The sequence below is a fragment of the Neolamprologus multifasciatus genome, chromosome 16, assembly GCF_963576455.1.
Source record: "Neolamprologus multifasciatus chromosome 16, fNeoMul1.2, whole genome shotgun sequence".
NCBI classification, from domain to species: Eukaryota; Metazoa; Chordata; class Actinopteri; order Cichliformes; family Cichlidae; genus Neolamprologus; species Neolamprologus multifasciatus.
In genome coordinates, this window is record NC_140454.1 from 4778920 (window position 1) to 4798971 (window position 20052).

The 20052-nt window shown below is 40.7% G+C and overlaps 1 protein-coding gene across 2 annotated transcripts in view; it reads right to left on the bottom strand.

Annotated features, from left to right (window-relative positions):
- adcy5 (adenylate cyclase 5) overlaps nucleotides 1–20052 on the bottom strand; it is a 112566-nt gene that overhangs the window by 60424 nt on the left and 32090 nt on the right. For both annotated transcript variants that reach the window (XM_085135955.1, XM_085135954.1), the window contains exon 2: nucleotides 655–804. In XM_085135955.1, the coding sequence (XP_084992081.1) occupies nucleotides 655–804 (150 nt within the window). The remainder of the gene's footprint in view (nucleotides 1–654; nucleotides 805–20052) is intronic.

Sequence of the window (20052 nt, forward strand, 5' to 3'; positions counted from 1 at the left end):
CAAGACGAGTTTCAACCTGAACAACTTTAATTTAAAATTATAAACGAATAGTCTGTACTGTATAAAAATGTCATAGTAAATGATTAAGGTGACAATAATACTTCTTCACTAAAAATTCTCTCTCACCCTGCAGCTCATTTCCTTTTCTTTCTTCTTTTTTTCAATAACCATCAGTTCTACATCAGTCTTTGGCTATGCATGCGTCTCATGTTTGCACAGTATCCCCTAATCTCTTTGCACCACACGCTTCTTGTTTAATTGTTTGCTTTGTTGTTTAATGGCGGCTGGCAAAAAGCTTCTAAGTGCATTAACGCAATCTTCCGGTGGGCATAGGACACCACTACAGGGAGAAGGTAAACAAGGGCAAAAGCGATATTTTAAGACGAGAAATAATCACAGAATCATAACTTGACTTTGAACCTGTTAATATTACGACCGTTCCTGTGAACACAGTTCCTGTCTACTGTTGATTGTTTGATATAGCGATATAGATGTGTACTCACTATAAAACTTTTTGGGTTTTGACATCATTTTGAAGCACATCAGGGCTGGGATGACATTATTATATGTGAAGCATTTCTTTAATAAAAAGTTTGCTTGATTTAATCAAACAAACTTTTCTTTTATCACCAGAGCTTTCTCTCTCTCTCTCACCTGCTGCTGATTTTCCCTCTGGGAGTGGAGGCGAGCCTGGATGCATTCCCTGGTCTCCTGAAAGGCTTGCCTCTGGGAACCCTCAGCAGGGTAATGGGTGCACACGCCCACGATGTTGGTGCAGGAAAAGATCAGCACGTTGGACACTATCTGTGGAAGAAGGTGGGAGTGAGAACAGGGTTTCCATGTGAGCCAGGGATGAAACGCTCCTACTGTTGCTTGTCATTTCCCTTTCTCCCTACAACGTTACTGAAAACTGACTCTTGGCCAATCAATCAAGAACATAAGTAGGTGCAGCTCACTTAGAGTGAGCTATACAATACAGACAAGTGAGGTCAAAAGTAACCTCCCAGTATAGAGGAAATGTCTTTTGGAGGACCGAAACACATAATGACTCAAAGAAAATACAGAGAATACATGTGCGTGCTGCTTCATCTCCTCAGGTCTGGGTGAAACTTTGGTGCCGCGATATGAAAGCAGTGTTTCTTCATTGCACCTTCGTGTCACTCATGAGTCGCGCGTCTGAAACTGCTTGTTCTACTCGCTGTACAAGACTTGCTAACATATGACGGCCAAAAACAGAAGGAGGTGCAGTGCTAAACTCGGCAGGTGTTATTAATATTATGCAAAACTGCACCTGGCACAGAGTTCTTAAAAAAGCAACGGAAACAGCACTAGCAGATGGAGAGGTGTGATCCACACAAGCTACTGAAACTTCAGATGAAAAACAAAAAATGAAGGGAATATATGTTACAGTACTTAAGAGTATTTATTCTGCAAGTAATGTCTGGAAAAGGATTTTTACACTCATACAATCATTCACCCTACAGATTAATTTGCTATTGCCATATTTCTTTTATTTGCTTTCATGGAAGAAAATTGTTAGTATGTAAGTGGAATCTTTTCTATTTAAATCACAGTAAGAAACTGTATTTGGTGTGCAAATAATTACACAGTCGTCAGAATATTGGTTTGGGCTATTTTCAGAGTGAGGTGGTGATTAGTAAGACGTCACAGCGAGAAGGTCCTGGGTTTGAGTCCACCATCTTTCTGTGTGGAGTTTACATATTCTGTCCAAAGACATGCAACTAGTGGAGAGTGTTGGGAAGGTTACTTTTAAAATGTATTCCATTACAGATTACAGAATACATGCCCCAAAATGTATTCTGTAACATATTCCGTTCCGTTACTCAATGAGAGTAACGTATTCTGAATACTTTGGTTTACTTAATATATTATCATGCTGTTTACAACTACATGAATGTACTATTGCTGTGATTTATTACTGTTACTGAAGGTCCGCGGCTCCGAACCGTCGGGTTCTGTGTCGGGCTTGTAGCTGAAAACTAGCTTTACTTTGTTGTCTGGGTCAACTTTGCTAGCGAGAGACAGAGAGAGGCATTGAAAGGCTGCTGCAACGGAACTTATTGTTTTTGGAGGAAAACACGAACACGGTGTACAGTCGAGTCTTAATAGCTTACTTACAACTGGGCTCGTCAGGCTCTCTTCTTGGCTGCAGTGGTTATTATTATATTTACATGCTTCCAGCTCCCGTTTCTGCTCGATGACAGCTCCTACTTTTCCTTTTTCTCCCTCCTCGCGCTCACAGACACATAACGTGTATGGCAGTCCATTCTCCCTGCAGCACGGACTACACTGCCTATGAGGCTACATTCTTTAGAGCTATACCTGTAGCATTCTGCCTATTAGCTTAGCACAACAACAACAAAAAGGCCTCTCTCACCCAGGAAACACGCAGAGAAAGAGCGTCACCCTGTAACCATGGCAACCGTAACGCTGCCGCCTGGAACAACAGAACGTAGCTGTCAAACAAAACCCAAACAGTCCTGACCCGCCACAATATGAAACAGGGAAGTACCGCCGTGTAATCCATTTATTTCAACAAAGTAACTGTATTCTAAATACCACCTTTTTAAACGGTAACTGTAACGGAATACAGTTACTCATATTTTGTATTTTAAATACGTAACGGCGGTACATGTATTCCGTTACTCCCCAACAGTGCTAGTGGGGTTGAGTCAACTCGTGATTCTAAATTGGCCCAATGGTGTGAATAGGAGTCCCGCCGTCTGTCTGTGTTAGCCCTGTGACTGAAGACCTGTCCAGGGTGTAGGTGTACCCTGCCGCTCGCCCTGTGCCAGCTGGGATATGCTGGGAGATGATTCTGAGAATCCAATAAATCCAATAAACTATTTACAAGCAAAAATGCTCAACTTCTTAGTAAAAATTCTTAACTTATGACCAAAAATGGCCTCACGAGGTTACAGTGATCTTGGCCTTGGAATATCACAGTTTTTTTTAATCAGTTCTTTGGATCCAAGTGAATGCTGTATCAGCTCCAGAAGAAATTCCCTCAAGGCAGGAGCGACAGATGGACAAACAAAGAAGACATTTAAAGAAGTCAGTGGATAAGCTGTGGACTATTTTCTGACTTTTTATTGACCAAATATAGTCAATTATAGTTATAGTGCTAATAAAAAGCTGCAGAGGGGTAGAATGGTGAGTTGCGATAATGAGAAAGTGAATAGCTGATCAAAACTTTTAGTAAGTATGATCTGAAATATGTAGTTAAAGGCAAACATTTTACACGAATATTAAGTGTTTCTTTTTTAGAGGCTAAATGAAAATGCAAAGTAAGGATATTTACACTTTACATATGCAAAAGAGACATAAACGACTTGACAAAGGTAGAAAGCGGTGTATATTTTCCACATGTGCCTTTGTTTTCCCTCTAAGAGCAAAGGCACTCTTTGTTTCCATGAGCTCCACTGATGCACTTCCTTCTCCTCAGGCAGGACTGAGGTGTCACAACCTGCTTTTTTGACTTTGACACAGCTTCCATCAGATTATCCACCTAAAACCCCGACAAGGCGCTGTCTTGTTTCTGATTAGAAGATTCAACAGAGGCCAACTCACATGATCCCAGTGTGAATGTTTGCATGTGATGAGGCAGAGATAATCAGTGTGTTTATCAGTGGCACTGCACTAACACAGGGACAAAAACAACACTTTCCAAAGCTGCCAACAGCAAAAACGTACAAAAACCAATTGGTGGTTTTAAACCCAGATCTGCGCTCAGTGTCGAAGACCACGAGAAAGAGTTAACACGGTTAACTCGTGTTAACTGCCTCTGTTCAGATAAAATTTGCATAAGCCGAGTCTATAAAAGTTTATCTAACGTTTAACATGTAACATCATCCTGACATTTTTAAGGCACCTGGTTTACTGCTAGCTTTCTGTACCCTGACTTAAAAACAAAACACAGAAGCATTAATTGTTAGTCATGGAAATGACTAAAGCCATGTTCACACTGCAGGTCTTAATGCTCAATTCCGATTTTTTTGTCTGCTCGTTCACACTACAAATAAAATGCGACAGCAAACGCGCTCTAGTGTGAACGCTCAAAGCGGCCGCATGCGCAAAAGAAGATGTCACACACAACGCGCTCTGTTTAGACCCAGAGCAACAGTATTGTTTGACTGATGGCCGTTAATATAAAGACTTCGGACTTCACGTTTCCCAATTTTTGCTTTAAGTTATTTTGTTATTCACATAATAATGTAAATAAGCTAATAATGATCCTTATTGCTGTTTTAGAGGAGCGCTGCTTCAAAGGATAGTTGCAGATTTCTGTCAGAATCTGCAGATTATACAGTACAAATAAAATGTTAACGTTTCTCCAACGTTGTCTTCCCAGCAGTTTCACTAACATCTACGCTGGATGGCCAGGAAGCGTTCGCGATGTCTTCTCCGGCGCTGATAATTGCCGTCTGTCTCGTGTCAGTGACGTAAAAGACGGATTTAATGCGATTTGACCGTTCAAACAGCAGTCGCTTTCTGAAACATCGGATATGAATCGGATTCAGTACCACATATGAAAGTGACCCAGATCGGATTTGAAAATATCGGATTTGTGCCGTTCACACTGTCACACCATGATCGGATATGGGTCGCATAGGGTCAAAAAAATCGGATTTGATGCGCTTTCGCCTGCAGTGTGAACGCAGCCTAACTGGGCTTTTGATCATGCAAGATAAAGACTTTAGATCGTTTGCCATTGCTGCTAAGTCACAAGATGAAAGGAAATTTGACCTTAGAACTGAACCTCTTCAATATGGCTATTTGCATTATTAAGATACAACATCCATCCTCACACCAGGCTTTCAGCTTACGCATACACAAACACTGACACATGTGTTTTATGATCCCTTTGTGAACGGGATCATAAAGCAGTATATGACTCAGAAATAAAGTAAGGTTTACAGAGAAAACTGATTACTGAGCTGCTGCATTTAATGCAGGCTTACTGTAGTGACACACTGTCCAGTTATGTTCCTAGTATCCAACAGTTAGTAGAACAGGAGAGAGAGCTGTTCATCTGTGGGAAACCCCGTTCTGAGGCGCGTTTCCACATCTAGGCCTTACGAAAACTCGATTTATTTTATTTTATTTTTTTAATTTACAGGAAAAAAGGCGTCTCCGGGTTTCATTGACTCTGTCCAAGTTTCCACCTATCAAACAGCTTCGCAAGTTGCCGTGTGCCCAAAGCACCAGTGCTAAAAGACATTGTTTCCATTCAGTTGCAGGCATACAGTGAGTCCTGGGACTGGCAGCCAGCAGCAAGCCACAGCCAGTGGGCCATTCTTTTCTCAGAGTTATTTAATGGGTTGAATCAGCCAGCTGAATCACATTAACACCACAGGCCTCAGTGTTGCCGGAACAAACACAGCACGTCTTTATCAAGTCAAAAACCCCTCAGCAGGTCTCCATGCAAAAGAAAAAAAAGGGAAAAAACAAGCAGACTCATAAGGAGGAGTGGCTGGCGGAAGGCAAACCTGGAAGGGAGACACAGCCAACAACAAAAAAAGAAAACGAGGCATGAGACATGAAAGGTGCTGAATTTAGAAAAGGTTGCTCTTTGCCTTTTCTGCTTCTTGTCTAACTGAAACACTGTTTAGATGAACTGGACCAAACCAAAGAAGACTAATGACTTTTTAGATAAAGTCAAGAGTTGAGAAGTCCTCCTGCACACAAAGGTTTGTTTCCCATCATGTTCCAGCTACTGGTCTTTCAGCTTTTTCTGCTGATCCTTTATCATAAATAGGGATGGGTACCGGTATCCGGTGCCATGATAGCACCGGTTCTGACGTAAACGGTAGTAACCAGACCGAAAAGCAGTGCACATTTCGGTGCTTTTTTTTTCCTGAGATGTCATACACTTTGAATTCTAGCCAATCATTTTACGTTTCTGAGGATAGTAGGCGGGTCCAGGTACGTACGTTCTTTTAGAGCAGAGCTACAGGTTAAAAATGCCCAAGGTGAAGCGGTCAAAAGTCTGGCTGTACTTCACAGCAAAAGATGCAAACTCAGCAGCTGCAACAAGTGCTTTAGGCTGATACTGTGATACTGTCAAAGGAGGTAACACCTCAAATCTGATGAAACACCTGGCGACGCATAGCGTTTTTTTTAAAAGCAGAAAAATGTGCCGTATTTGATAGCTTGCTGCAAGACCTCACATCGAGCACATCTACTGCGGGTGTGGTGCCTGTTATCGACCCGGAGTTAGCAACATCCCCCAAAAACCCGAAGAGGAGAGTCCTGGCCCCTAGCCCTGCCAGTGTAGCAGAAATGATGAGGATGATGATGCAGCAGCAGCCGTTCTTCTCTGCGTGAGTAGCTTAATGTTGTTTGTGTGTAATTTACGTTGAGTAAGCTAACCACGTTATTACATTAATGCATGTAAGGTGAACTAGCAAACACCGTCATAGTTACATGCGGCTGTCTTCTTGTTTGATGGCAGATACTCCCTTCACCCTGGACAAAAAGGCTAAAATGACCAAAGAAAAAGTGGAAAACAGTTAAACATGAGAGGTTTTTGGACAAAGTTTGTGTTTTTTCCATTGTTTAAGCTGCTTCCAGTCAAGAGTGATACCATATATGCCCCATAGCTGCAGAAAAGGCTAACATTGTTATCTTTTTACAAAAAAAACCAGCTGAACATGAGAGGTTTTTGGACCAATTTTGTGTTCTCCATTCTTTAAGCACCGGTTTGAGCACCGTTTAAGCACCGGCACCGTTTCAAAAGTACTGGTTTGGTACTGGTATCGGATAAAACCTAAACGATACCCATCCCTAATCATAAATACTCAAACTGTTACAGTGAATTACATCTATAAACTTTACTCAGTGCATGCATATGAACATGTTTAGATGTTCCTAAAACCTTTACAGAAAAGCTGAACGAAAAAAAAATGAACGAAGAACTGAACTGATTTTATGATCCAGTTGAAAAAGTCTTTTTTTTATCCAAACCTTTCTTGGAAACGGGTTGTACAAGACTAAAGTATCAAATTTTGCATTCAAATTATTTTCCTTCTTCAACTAATATTACTGCATGCAAAAATAATAATAATAATTTTGTGCTACAAAACCTTAAACCTGAAAGTTTTTCAAAGACCCTGACATCACACAAGTGAATACGGGTGTATTTGACAGCTGGATCGAAAGCATTTCACAGCAACCGTTATGTTTGTGAGCCTGAGAGGGTCTCGTTTGCATAACAAATGTGTCTGAATTTACAGTGGAGTGAGTGCTTATTAGCTGTACGAACAATTGCCGTGTAGCATAGCTGCAGCCTCGCTGCTACAGTAGGGTGTCGAGATTTGTATGTTTCCCAACACTCTTGCTAGAAAACGCGTGTTGCTGTTTGAAATTTGACATTTAAAAGCTGGGCTCTTGCTACCTGTGGCGTAGCTGGTTAACGTCACTCTAATTATGATTTACTTGAAGCTAACCAGCCAGCTAAAGCTGCTCATGGATCTCCACGGAGCCCTTGTAGCATCCCGCCCCCACACTGCCATAGAAACAGCACGGATCACATAAAGTCTTTCAACAGGTCAATAGAAATTTTCCCCAGCGGCAGTCTTATTCTATTAATACTGCACTCACCCAAACCTTATTTGGAAACCTATGGGCTTTTCCTCACCACAGAGGGAAAGTGAGAGTGCGAAAAAAAGGAAAAAGAAAGAAAAAAAGGGATCCCATGTTTAAAGCGGAAATCATCCCCAGGGAAGAACACAGACATCTATCATCTAATAACTACAGAGGAAAACATAGCCAGCCTAAATTCAGCTCAAAGCCCCCACATGATCAAGGACCTGTGATGCTGCCGCAAGCAAGACGCTGAGCATCATCACACAACAGGCAGATTTCAAGCTAGGTAAGAAAAAGCAGATAAGACACTCCTGTTTTATCCTCGTTCGAGGGATCAGCTGATTGATGGAGGCCACTGCAGCAATCAGGACCAGTCAATAGACAGGTTGCATGTAGAAAACAGTCAATACACTCAGTGTGTCTCTGTGAGGTCTCATTTGTAAACAGGGCCAAGCAGCTCACGAACACATTATCACAAGAGGTTCAAAAAACCAAAGGAGAGATTTATGGGAAATCAGATACACAGCATGTGATTTACTGCATGCATAAATGAACATTTTACAGTTTTAAAACTATTGCTAACTTTTCCCAGAAAGCTGCATTATTTTTGAACTGATTTCATTCCGCGAGAACAGTTTGCTAATTTAAAGATGATTGAAATGATAGGAATCTTGTCAAAATTTCTAGGAATCAAACTGGACTCAAAAGACTTTTTTTCCCCCTCCAGAAATCAAGTTCAGATGGATTTTCTTCACATGACAGAATGAGCATCACAAGATACAGATGACACACAACGCAATGTGAGCAGCGAGCATCTCTGAAAACCAGCGACAGAAGCGAACAAAGACCTGAAGATGAGCCCTTTAGTTTAAAGTCCTGATACAGCATCAACAGATTTACTTAATTACTTAAATGTGCTTAAACTACAAGGTGTTTTTAATACTTTGTCTACTGTCTAACGGGCTGCATTTGGATACAGTTGTTTCAATATGTGCACTAAAAACCATTAGTTTTAAACACTGGTTTATTATGATTGCAGTGAATTTTGTTGTCCATGTCATAAATTTTTAGTCACTTTGAGCTGTTTTTCTTGAATGCAATACATCAAATTGAGCATGAGCACATTTGCAAATATATACTAAATATATAGTTATTAATAACTGCAAAATCATTACTGGAAAACTATATTATCAACCTGCAGTCTTACTCTTATCTTCCTCTTGTCCCAAAGCATCACATGTTCGTCACATGAATATGTTTCCTGTATCTTTTGAAGTCATAAAGCAGAAACATCGTTCATTTTATTAGGTTGACAGTGAGGTAAACCAGCAGGAGCAAACCATACAAAAACATTATATTTTCTCTAACTTGGTTAAAAACAATGCAACGATATCACCAAGAAATAAGCCAACCTGCACATTTTACTTCACTTTTACTTTTTTTAAGTAGGTGATTAATAATTGCCAGCAGAGGCCATAAAAAACTGAGTAAGGCGTCAATATTTACCCACTAGTCTCCCACACCTATCTTTTTTATTGCTTCAGAGGTGTCAGATTTCCTCTCCACTCGTGAGTTTTAGCTATGCTTCTAGTAGACTTTCCATATATGTTCATGTATTTCAAAGATACCTGATATAGTGTATGTAGCAACAGTTAACATCCAGCCTTGACCAAAATGATGTTTTTCATGCACTGTTTCAAATCCATTTGACTTTCTCTGCAACTAGTGCTGGTGTAAGGCAATATTTTGCATAATATAAGCACAACTTCACAGAATTTGGCAAAGAGTACTATCACAAGTTTGGTTTCGATGGCAGACACTTTCAGTTCATCTCATAGATGTGATGCCTTTGTAAATAATGTGATGGGGCAAAAAGCTAATTGATTAAAGCTGAAGAAAGGTCCCGAGTGCGTCAGCAAATGGAACAGTGGCAAAATCGAAAACCACTAGTTTAATTCCATCTCATCCAAGAATGCTTACTGTACCACTTTGCAATGCAACAGCAAATAAGCAACTGCAGCTTCTGAAGGGAAAGTAAGCTGCCAAGGAATTAGGCAAACTAAAATGTGCTATAAGGAGCAACAGAGCTTACTCAAGCATTCTGGACACCAAGTAAAGCAATAAATAAACTAGTGATTTACTCATATTCATGATCACTGAGCACAGATTCATTTTAAAATTCTATTTTTAGGGAAAGGTCAGCGAAAGGAATAAACAGTCTCACTGCTGTGAAACACTGTAGGTCTAATTATACCTTTAATTATGATTAAAATATCATATTACAAGTTTACACCCCCTTTGGTTAGAACACTGAAGTACATTGTGTGCTGTAAGGATAAATGCAGGTCATGTGTGCATGCTGATTACTGTGAGCAGCCCGCTGCCAGCCTCATTCTGCAGGGCAGTGTACAAGAGGGTGAAAGTCTCTCACGTGATAGCCTGCAGTTGTTTGTTGCCGGATTTCCCCTCAAAAGCTGTCAGCTGGTATATTAATGCCTTGGTAACCAGGAACAGACCTAAGAACCAAACTGCACGGACCAAAGACAGACTTTGTCACACTAGATGCGAACAAATGCAGACGAGTAAACGCAATTCGTGGTGCATAACAGTTTTTCTTTCATACGAGCTGCCGTTCATACGCGTGTCTACAAAACTAAATGTCGATTTAAAATTAAAAGCAACCATCAAAAAGAAGTTCTCCAAATTCATAATCATGAAGGCTACAGCTGTGAATTGATCAACTTTCAAAGTTGTGACAAATAACGACTTTAGCAGCGTTTCTGGAGAACACATTTTTGCCCTCACAAGACAGCAAGCAGCAGGAGAATAACAGGAAATATGTGAAAAGAGAAACCTGCAGTGACAGACGGACGACTAGTCTGGAGCTTCTTCAAAAAAGTGAAGCTGCTAAGAGAAACAGAAAGAGTACAAAAAAACAGATTATTACACAAACTTCATGAGCACAATGTGAACTATTATTTGAAGCCTTAACCCTGGCATCTTTGGAGTTCTTGTCTCGTTTGGGGGGGATGAGGAGCGCAGGAGTCCTAAGTTATCAGCTATATCAGTGTTAGCTATATTCAGTGTTGGGAAGGTTACTTTTAAAATGTATTCCATTACAGAATACAGAATACATGCCCCAAAATGTATTCTGTAACGTATTCCGTTACGTTACTCAATGAGAGTAACGTATTCTGAATACTTTGGATTACTTAATATATTATCATGCTGTTTACAACTACATGAATGTACTATTGCTGTGATTTATTACTGTTACTGAAGGTCCGCGGCTCCGAACCGTAGTAAAGGGACCTCTGGCTAATACGGTGGGTTCTGTGTCGGGCTCGTAGCTGAAAACTAGCTTTACTTTGTTGTCTGGGTCAACTTTGCTAGCGAGAGACAGAGAGAGGCGTTGAAAGGCTGCTGCAACAGAACTTATTGTTTCAGAGGAAAACACGAACACGGTGTACAGTCGAGTCTTAATAGCTTACTTACAACTGGGCTCGTCAGGCTCTCTTCTTGGCTGCAGTGGTTATTATTATATTTACATGCTTCCAGCTCCCGTTTTTGCTCGATGACAGCTCGTACTTTTCCTTTTTCTCCCTCCCTCGCTCACAGACACATAACGTGTATGGCAGTCCATTCTCCCTGCAGCACGGACTACACTGCCCATGATGCTACATTCTTTAGCGCTATACCTGTAGCATTCTGCCTATTAGCTTAGCACAACAACAACAAAAAGGCCTCTCTCGCCCAGAAAACACGCAGAGAGAGAGCGTCACCCTGTAACCATGGCAACCGAAACGCTGCCACCTGGAACAACAGAACGTAGCTGTCAAACAAAACCCAAACAGGCCTGACCCGCCACAATATGAAACAGGGAAGTACCGCCGTGTAATCCATTTATTTCAACAAAGTAACTGTATTCTAAATACCACCTTTTTAAACGGTAACTGTAACGGAATACAGTTACTCATATTTTGTATTTTAAATACGTAACGGCGGTACATGTATTCCGTTACTCCCCAACACTGGCTATATTTGTTAGCAAAGTGCATCCATTATCTGCTACACTTTTTCAAATCCTTGTTTAGTTATGTACAGGCGACGCACGTTGCTGCCAGTGCCCACATGATCTAATTACCAGTTATACATTAAAATGCAAATTCTGTGCCTCAGCTTTAAACAGGTGAGGTATTTAAAAAAAACTTCCTCTGTACAGCTGTCACAAAAAGAGAAAACAGAGGCTTTTTAAATTGAGCATTATAACGCACCACTCTGTGGGGGCTGGCTTGTATTTGGAGCCAGTCTCAAGTGTTTCACAAGATGGTGAAATCCTCACGTGGGCCACAGAGGTGGATATAGGGTTAACACTGTCGACAAAGTGGAGCCTTTGGGCATAACGAATGACGATTGCACACCTAGGCTGGGGTGACAATAACTGCTTGTCTCTTTGGTCAGCTGGACTCTGATGAAGATACAGCACAGCTGAAATGTAAGCCTGTTTGTACAATTACAGGCTGAATTAATCGCTGCGCTGGAGTCTCGCTCTCTGAGAACAAGAACAGCACTTCATTTGGAGGCGTTGATGGAGCATCACAAGCCACACACTCAGACATGAAAGCTTTTCATTGTTTTAATCCCCTTCCCGACAACTCGACTTAAGTCTTGATAGAGACTCGAGAATCTGATTCTGAACTCGTGTGTGAAAATACCCTTCATCGTGCCTCTTGCCTGTCCTTGGACTTCCAGTGTCCCGGCGTGAGAATATCTCTAGAACCTAAAGACAAATTCCAACATAAACAGAATGTGAAGTGTAAGCCATTTAAACTGAGTTAGTCTCCAACTGCAACAGTTCTGGAGTTTTTCCTTAACACACTGCAGCAAAATTGCTTTCAAGCAGCCCTGATGCTTCACAGGAGACGCTGAACTCCTGGTTACTGAAAGGTCATCGTGTGAGTCATGCCTTTGAAGAAGAAAGACAAGCCCACCGATGAACAGAAGAAAAAGCATGTTTAATTTTTCATCTCACGCTTCAAAAGAGAAATGACAGTGAGGGGACACCGACTAACTGTAGATTCTTCCAAATATAGCGTCTGGATTTTAACGCAGGTCATATGGGAGACAAAGCTGTATGGCAGTCTTTGATGTCAACGCCTTGCACTCAAATCTATTCCCCTGCAATGCTTTGAAAACTCTTGCAGGAAACAAATCCATTTTTAATAGCGAGGTATGTCAGCTTTGACGAAAGGAAGAAATGACAACGCGGTTTTCTTTGGCTGTACAGGTTTATTCAGAGCCGTGCAGTCAAGGATTCAGACCCCATCTTACCTTAAATGCTTCCTTATGAAATAGTCTACAACAATCAGTGTTGGGAAGGTTACTTTTAAAATGTATTCCATTACAGAATACAGAATACATGCCCCAAAATGTATTTTGTAACGTATTCCGTTACATTACTCAATGAGAGTAACGTATTCTGAATACTTTGGATTACTTAATATATTATCATGCTGTTTACAACTACATGAATGTACTATTGCTGTGATTTATTACTGTTACTGAAGGTCCGCGGCTCCGAACCGTAGTAAAGGGACCTCTGACTAATACGGTGGGTTCTGTGTCGGGCTCGTAGCCGAAAACTGACTTTACTTTGTTGTCTGGGTCAACTTTGCCAGCGAGAGACAGAGAGAGGAGTTGAAAGGCTGCCCCAACAGAACTTATTGTTTTTGGAGGAAAACACAAACACGGTGTACAGTCGAGTCTTAATAGCTTATTTACAACTGGGCTCGTCAGGCACTCTTCTTGGCTGCAGTGGTTATTATTATATTTACATGCTTCCAGCTCCCGTTTCTGCTCGATGACAGCTCGTACTTTTCCTGTTTCTCCCTCCCTCGCTCACAGACACATAACGGGTATGGCAGCACGGACTACACTGCCCATGATGCTACATTCTTTAGAGCTATACCTGTAGCATTCTGACTATTAGCTTAGCACAACAACAACAAAAAGGCCTCTCTCACCCAGGAAACACACAGTCGCAGAGAGAGAGAGAGAGCGTCACCCTGTAACCATGGTAACCGTAACGCTGCCGCCTGGAACAACAGAACGTAGCTGTCAAACAAAACCCAAACAGTCCTGACCCGCCACAATATGAAACAGGGAAGTACCGCCGTGTAATCCATTTATTTCAACAAAGTAACTGTATTCTAAATACCACCTTTTTAAACGGTAACTGTAACGGAATACAGTTACTCATATTTTGTATTTTAAATACGTAACGGCGGTACATGTATTCCGTTACTCCCCAACACTGACAACAATAGCACAAATATCCGGTAACGTCCCCATCACCTTATTACTGGAGAAGCCATGAGCTTACATGGAAAAAAGAGAAATGGCCTGAGAAGGCGTCCCCTTGTCTGCCTCAATGATAAAACACAATGAGAAAGCCTAATGTGTGTCCTGGGACAGCTGGTGCTGTAATAATACTTGTCATGCATTCTCTGGGCTATTGCCACAGAAACTGTTTTTCAGACAGATACATGGCAAAGCCTTTCAGTTTGAAAACGGAGAGTGATGTGTGATCTGAGCAAATGCACATAATTTAGAAAGTACAAGATTACAACATAGAGCGTGCAGCGCATTAGCAGACAAGTCTCTGGTACTCGGTGTGTGTCAACAAAGAAGGAGTCTAGGAACAGTACTGAGCTGAGTCACCTGTGTTTTTGATGAGCTCAGAGCCCAATGTGCAATCGCTCGAGTTACATCGGTACAATCGAGGAAAACAGGAGTTGATTGAAGCTGAAGAAAACGGATAAAGCATGAGGCGCTGCACCACCAGTGTAGACGGATGGATTGAATCAAACGGGAGCACAACTGTTCAATCACATGACAGAAACGTGTGTCTCAGACGCTTTCTGTGTAGACGGTGCTTTCAAATTTCCTCTGAATTTAATGAAAGAGTTGAACATTTTAGCAAATGTGCTCTTATGTCTACAAAGCTCATCTCAAACAGACCGTAAGCACTTCGGATAAACAGTGGAAGCAGGAGATAACAGGTAGAATAACTGCAAAGACTGTGAACCAGCTTCTCTAATCTCACCTAATATGCTGTGCTTTCACAGGGATTTAGATGCTGAGGCTCAGACAGGCCTCATGTATTTAACATTTAAAGAGCTATACAGAGCTTTAGTGGTGATAATAGAGACTTAAAGTCAGTAAAGAGAAGTATTTATGCATGAATCTGCTTTTTACAGTCGATAAATGCCATCCTGTTTCACGTTACTATAAACACGGAGGTTACATCCATAATGGAAACTGCAAGACAGATGTCAGCGACGATTCTATTTCCACCACAATAAAGATAACGGCGCTGAGCTTATTATTCAAAATATATTCACAACATGCTGTCAAATAAGCATTTGCAAGCAGTGAATGAGGTGGTTGTCGTCTCTCTGCACGTCTAACACTCAGGGTCATCTTCAGTGGTTTGTGGTAACTCTAAGAACTCATGATATCACGAGTGGACCTTATTGTATCAGGTTAAAGTATTTCCATTCAGTTTCAAGCATAGCTGGAATCTAAACAACCCGGGAGGAGTTGTTCAAATATACAGAAAAGTATGTATGAGGACACTGCCGTGGTTATGATTTGTATTTTTGTGTTCTATAAATACACATTCTCGTGATATATGTGATTGAATGTAACCCAGAGAATGACTAAAGCATGCTAGACCTTGATTTTCATAAATGCACATGATAAGAAAGTAATTTCCATGCAAGTATGCAATTGGACATGCACCAAATGTACTTGAAGCCAAACATGTGACTGGACATACTGTGTTTGTCTTGCATACACAACTGAGCAAAGCGGCTGAAACGATTCACAGATCACAGTTGTACCCCAATCCTTGAGTTTTAGTAGAGTTTGATGGTTGGTGGATGTCTTGGTCCAGACTGAATTCTCATTGGATTTACTGTAATCAATTTTGGTGGAAGTGATTAACTGACTTTTGATGATCTGCTGACTCTGACGATCCCTAGATTTTTGCAAGAAGGTTTATTGCAACGTCAAGAAGTTGATCCAATATTTTAAGATGTACTAGCATCTAAAAAGGCGTCCATGGCATAAAAGCACAGGGCTGTAAAATAACCAATAAACACTTCAATTAAAAAAAAGAAAGCAGTCATTCTTGTTTAGTGGATAAATTACAAAATCCTTGTTTGGTTAAGTTTTCTTTTATTGTTATGGATACGGACAAGGTCTTCTATGAAAACTCACAGACTGGTGCACTGAAGTGAAAAACAATGCAGACAGACTAGTCAGTGAAAAAGTGCGTAAAGTGGCTAAAAACAGAAGATCATGAGGAATGGGAATCAAATCAATAAAATCGATTAGTTTGCTTATTTGTTGGTTATAATAGAGTTGTAGGGTTTGGTTGCAGAGCAGAAAAAGCTTGCGAAACCCTCCAAATGCGTCTACCTTTTAAAAACATTTTTGTTTAGTGAGCAGCCATAGATCGTAGGACTCCACCTACACATAGGTGTTACACCTGGGAGTTCAAGACAATCTGAGCAAAGAACGAGGAGTAGAAAGATACGGATGAATAAAATTCCAGCTCCATGTTTGGTTCCCAAAGTGGCCACAGCATGAACGCTGAGACCTGTATGTGTTAGATGTGTTGTGTATAACTGCGCTATATCCACTCGGTTCACAGTTTTATCTACACAGCCTCGTTCTTCCGTGTCTGCCCGTCTGTTGCGTTTGGGTGTCTGATAGCCATCTGGGGCTAGCGGACAGTTCTGTCTGAATGATCAAACACACCCACGCTGTGATTTCCACAGCGCCAAGCCAAAACAGACTGGAAGCCCTCAGAGGCTGTTGGACTGAGTCTCGGTTACAACTGGCCTGTTCAGTGACAGTTTACACTGTAACACCTTTCAAAATATGCCAACTGCACTGCTGAGCCTGCCAAAACCCTTCAGACTGTTGTTCGGTTGTGTCAACATTCCCTCGCAAACATATCTCCGCATATCTACAACTGCATATCTGCAAAATACCAAGTGAAGTGTGCCTGGTACAAAAGAGGAACTTTATAATGACCTTTTGGTGCTATTAAGATATCGTCTTCTTTTAACGTAATTTGAACAGGGCACCACTCGTAAAGCTTCACCGCATGTGATCTCAGGCGTATCTCAACACCATTTGCACTTCCACGCTGAGAGGCAGTCGTTCTAAAATTGGCAAGGCCGTTTGCTTCTTTTTAATTTTTTTATTTAAAATGTGGCAAGCCTTAAACCTCTACTGGACACACACACACTTACATAGTATTACATTGCGTACCAGGTATATGATATATATAGACCACAGGACTTTAATTCATCAGCCTGAATGCAGATTTGATGTTCTTTCTGCAGCTGCTTTGAGGTAAAATGATATAGGCTCATTCAGACACTCACACAACAATAGAACAATCAAACCATCTGCAACAACAGTGCGTTTGTTGTGTAATTTCTCACAGTTCAACCTGGGAATTAGAAAGATAGCAGAGCAGCAAAATGTCAAACACATCTTGATGTTTTCATGAAACAGCCTCAACAGCTGTCTGAAGACTTGAGTGCTAGACTGATGGCTGGGTAAAAAGGAGGTAATTTCATCTTATAATGCACATCTGACACCTTTTAATAGTTTGATAGCACCATGTGTTAGTCTTGCGGTGTAAATGAAACCGGGAACATTATGCATTGTTCAAATCATCCATTAGTGTGCATTATTAAATGTAAGTAAGTAAGTAAAACTTTATTTATATAGCACCTTTCTAGATAAAAGATCTCAAAGTGCTTCACACAAGGATAACAAAGAATAAAACAAATCAGACAACAGTTAACAAAATGCAAACCTAAAAAGACGTGTTTTTAGTTGTTTCTTTAAAAGAAGCTACTCCAGAGATCTTTAGCTCAGTGGGAGTGAGCTCCACAGTCTGGGAGCCACAGTGGCAAAAGCTCTCAGCCTTGTATGATGAATGACAAGCAGACCCTGATTACATGACCTAAGAGACCTGCTAGGGACATAGGGCTGTAGAAGTCCAATCTCCAGTTCAGTAAGAGATACAATAGGGCTTAGTTTAGAAATGTTTCTTAAGAGATAAAAGCAAGACCGAACCAGAGATTTGACGTGAACATCCGAAGCGAGAGCTGAGTCGAAGGTTACCCCGAGGTTCCTGATAGACGATTTAACAAATGTTCCAACATTCCTTATCTTAGGTACATGTCTGTCAGGAGCACATACAAGGACTTCAGTCTTTCCTTCGTTAAGTTGGAGGAAGTTGTCAGCCATCCAACCTTTAATGGAATCTAAGCACTCATTCAAAATCTGTAGCTTAGAAACATCTTGGGGCTTAAAAGAAATTTATAACTGGATATCGTCTGTGTAGCGGTGATAGCTGATGTCCTCAAAGGGGCTCAAAACATGCTGGAGGGGAAGTAGATATATTAAGAACAATAAAGGCCCCAGCACAGAGCCTTGTGGCACACCATAAGACAGGGACGTGGACGATGACCTGTATTTAGAAAATGCCACAAAAAGTAACATTCATACAGATATGATGCTAAAAAATGTTACAAAATAAATCCCAGAGCAGGGTCAATAGTTGCTGAGGTGCATATTGTGCAGAGGTCTGCAACTTTCTGCAGAGTCAGTCACTGAAACTTCAAGTGAGAAACACACAGAGAAACAACAAAGAAATCAAAAGCAACAAATATCGTATCTAGTCTGTATTTGTAGGGATGCACCGATACCGATACTGGTATCGGGTATCGGGGCCGATACTGTAAAAATGTGTTTGTACTCATACTCGTAAAAGTTAACCGATACCATGAACCGATACCAACTTATTTCATTAATCAGAGGGTGGCTTGTCATTTCTGTTGCAGTTTTTTAGATTGGCCACTAGGGGGCCAATTATTATTTTATTTATTATTTATTTAATAATAATTATTTTGTTTGTTTGTTTACAATATGGACACTCTGCAATAATTTAAAAGTTTATTTTATTCGCAAACCTAATTTGTATTTATTTTATTCCAAACAGAAGTGTTTATTTATTATTCTGAAAGCTCGAGACAATAGTTCAGTGATATTTTGTAAAATTACAATGTGGAGACTCTGCAATAATTTAACAGAAGAGCTTATTTTTCACTTGAAATTTTTTTGTGGTCATTTTTATTAAGATTTTATTTTTTATCGACAGGGAATATAATAAAACCTGTCTTCCAATTAATTGTATTTGTGTGTGTGTGTGTGTGTGTGTGTGTGGGTGTGTGTGTGTGTGTGTGTGGGTGTGTGTGTGGGTGTGTGTGTGTGTGTGGTAGAAGTATCGGTTTTTATACTCTGTATCGGCAAGTACTCAGATCCAAGTATTGGTATCGTATCGGTTTGAAAAAATTGGTATCGTTGCATCCCTATGTATTTGTGCTTTCAAACTCTCAGATGGGTAATTAGAATCCCCAAATCAGTACAATAATTAGTAAAAACGTGACAAAAAATTATCTGATTAACTCTAGATTCATTTTAAGGCTGGACCCAAGAGCTGTACTTTAAAACACAACGCCTGCAATTCCGGGATCTTCGTTGGAAAGCCGTCGAGCAGGATTAAATTTACAAGCAGAGACATGGATCAGGGAAGCTCTACGAGGATGACAGCTAATTCCATAACCTGTAGCCCGTGAGCAGCTGTATCTCGCTCAGCATACAAAGCAGCAGACGTTCAAACTCCATCCATATAAGGCCAGGTGGGGAGACTATGAGCCTTATCACACCCTGTGTTCCTTTACTGCTCTGCCTCACAGTCATAACACATGTGGGCCGCATTGCTGGAGAGGGATCAGAGTGCTGAGGCTTTTCTTTGACAACCAGCCACAGAATAATGATAACCTCAGTGCTGAAAGACAGCTCTTCTGGGCCCGATTTGGACCATCTGTAATTTCAGAGCCAGTTTTAGCTCAATGTAGCCAGCCCTTTCTAAATATACAAAAGAATAAACAAACGTGCAGACACACTCCTCTCTCACTCGCTCGCTTTCCAGTGAGAATAAATACACCCATGCAACAGTTTGTTTCTCTCAGGGGAAAAAAAGTATCACTTTATATTACTTAAGAAAGCAGTTTGGTAATTGCAAATTTTAAAAACAAATTTAAAATTTAAACCATAGTTAACGGACAACCAGCTTTTATCTGCTTTTCTATGTTTGAGCTGTGGGTCAGCTGAATTTTTGCAACACCATGATCAGCATTTGTTACTATTTCCTGACTACATTAAACACTGAAAAACAAAACTCTATAAAAATAGCTTCTAATTGCTGTAGTGAAATAGTTGAGAGAAGTTTGGCTGACTGTCACATGCCTGGTTACCATATGGGATGTATGTGTCCCAAATGCTTCTGCT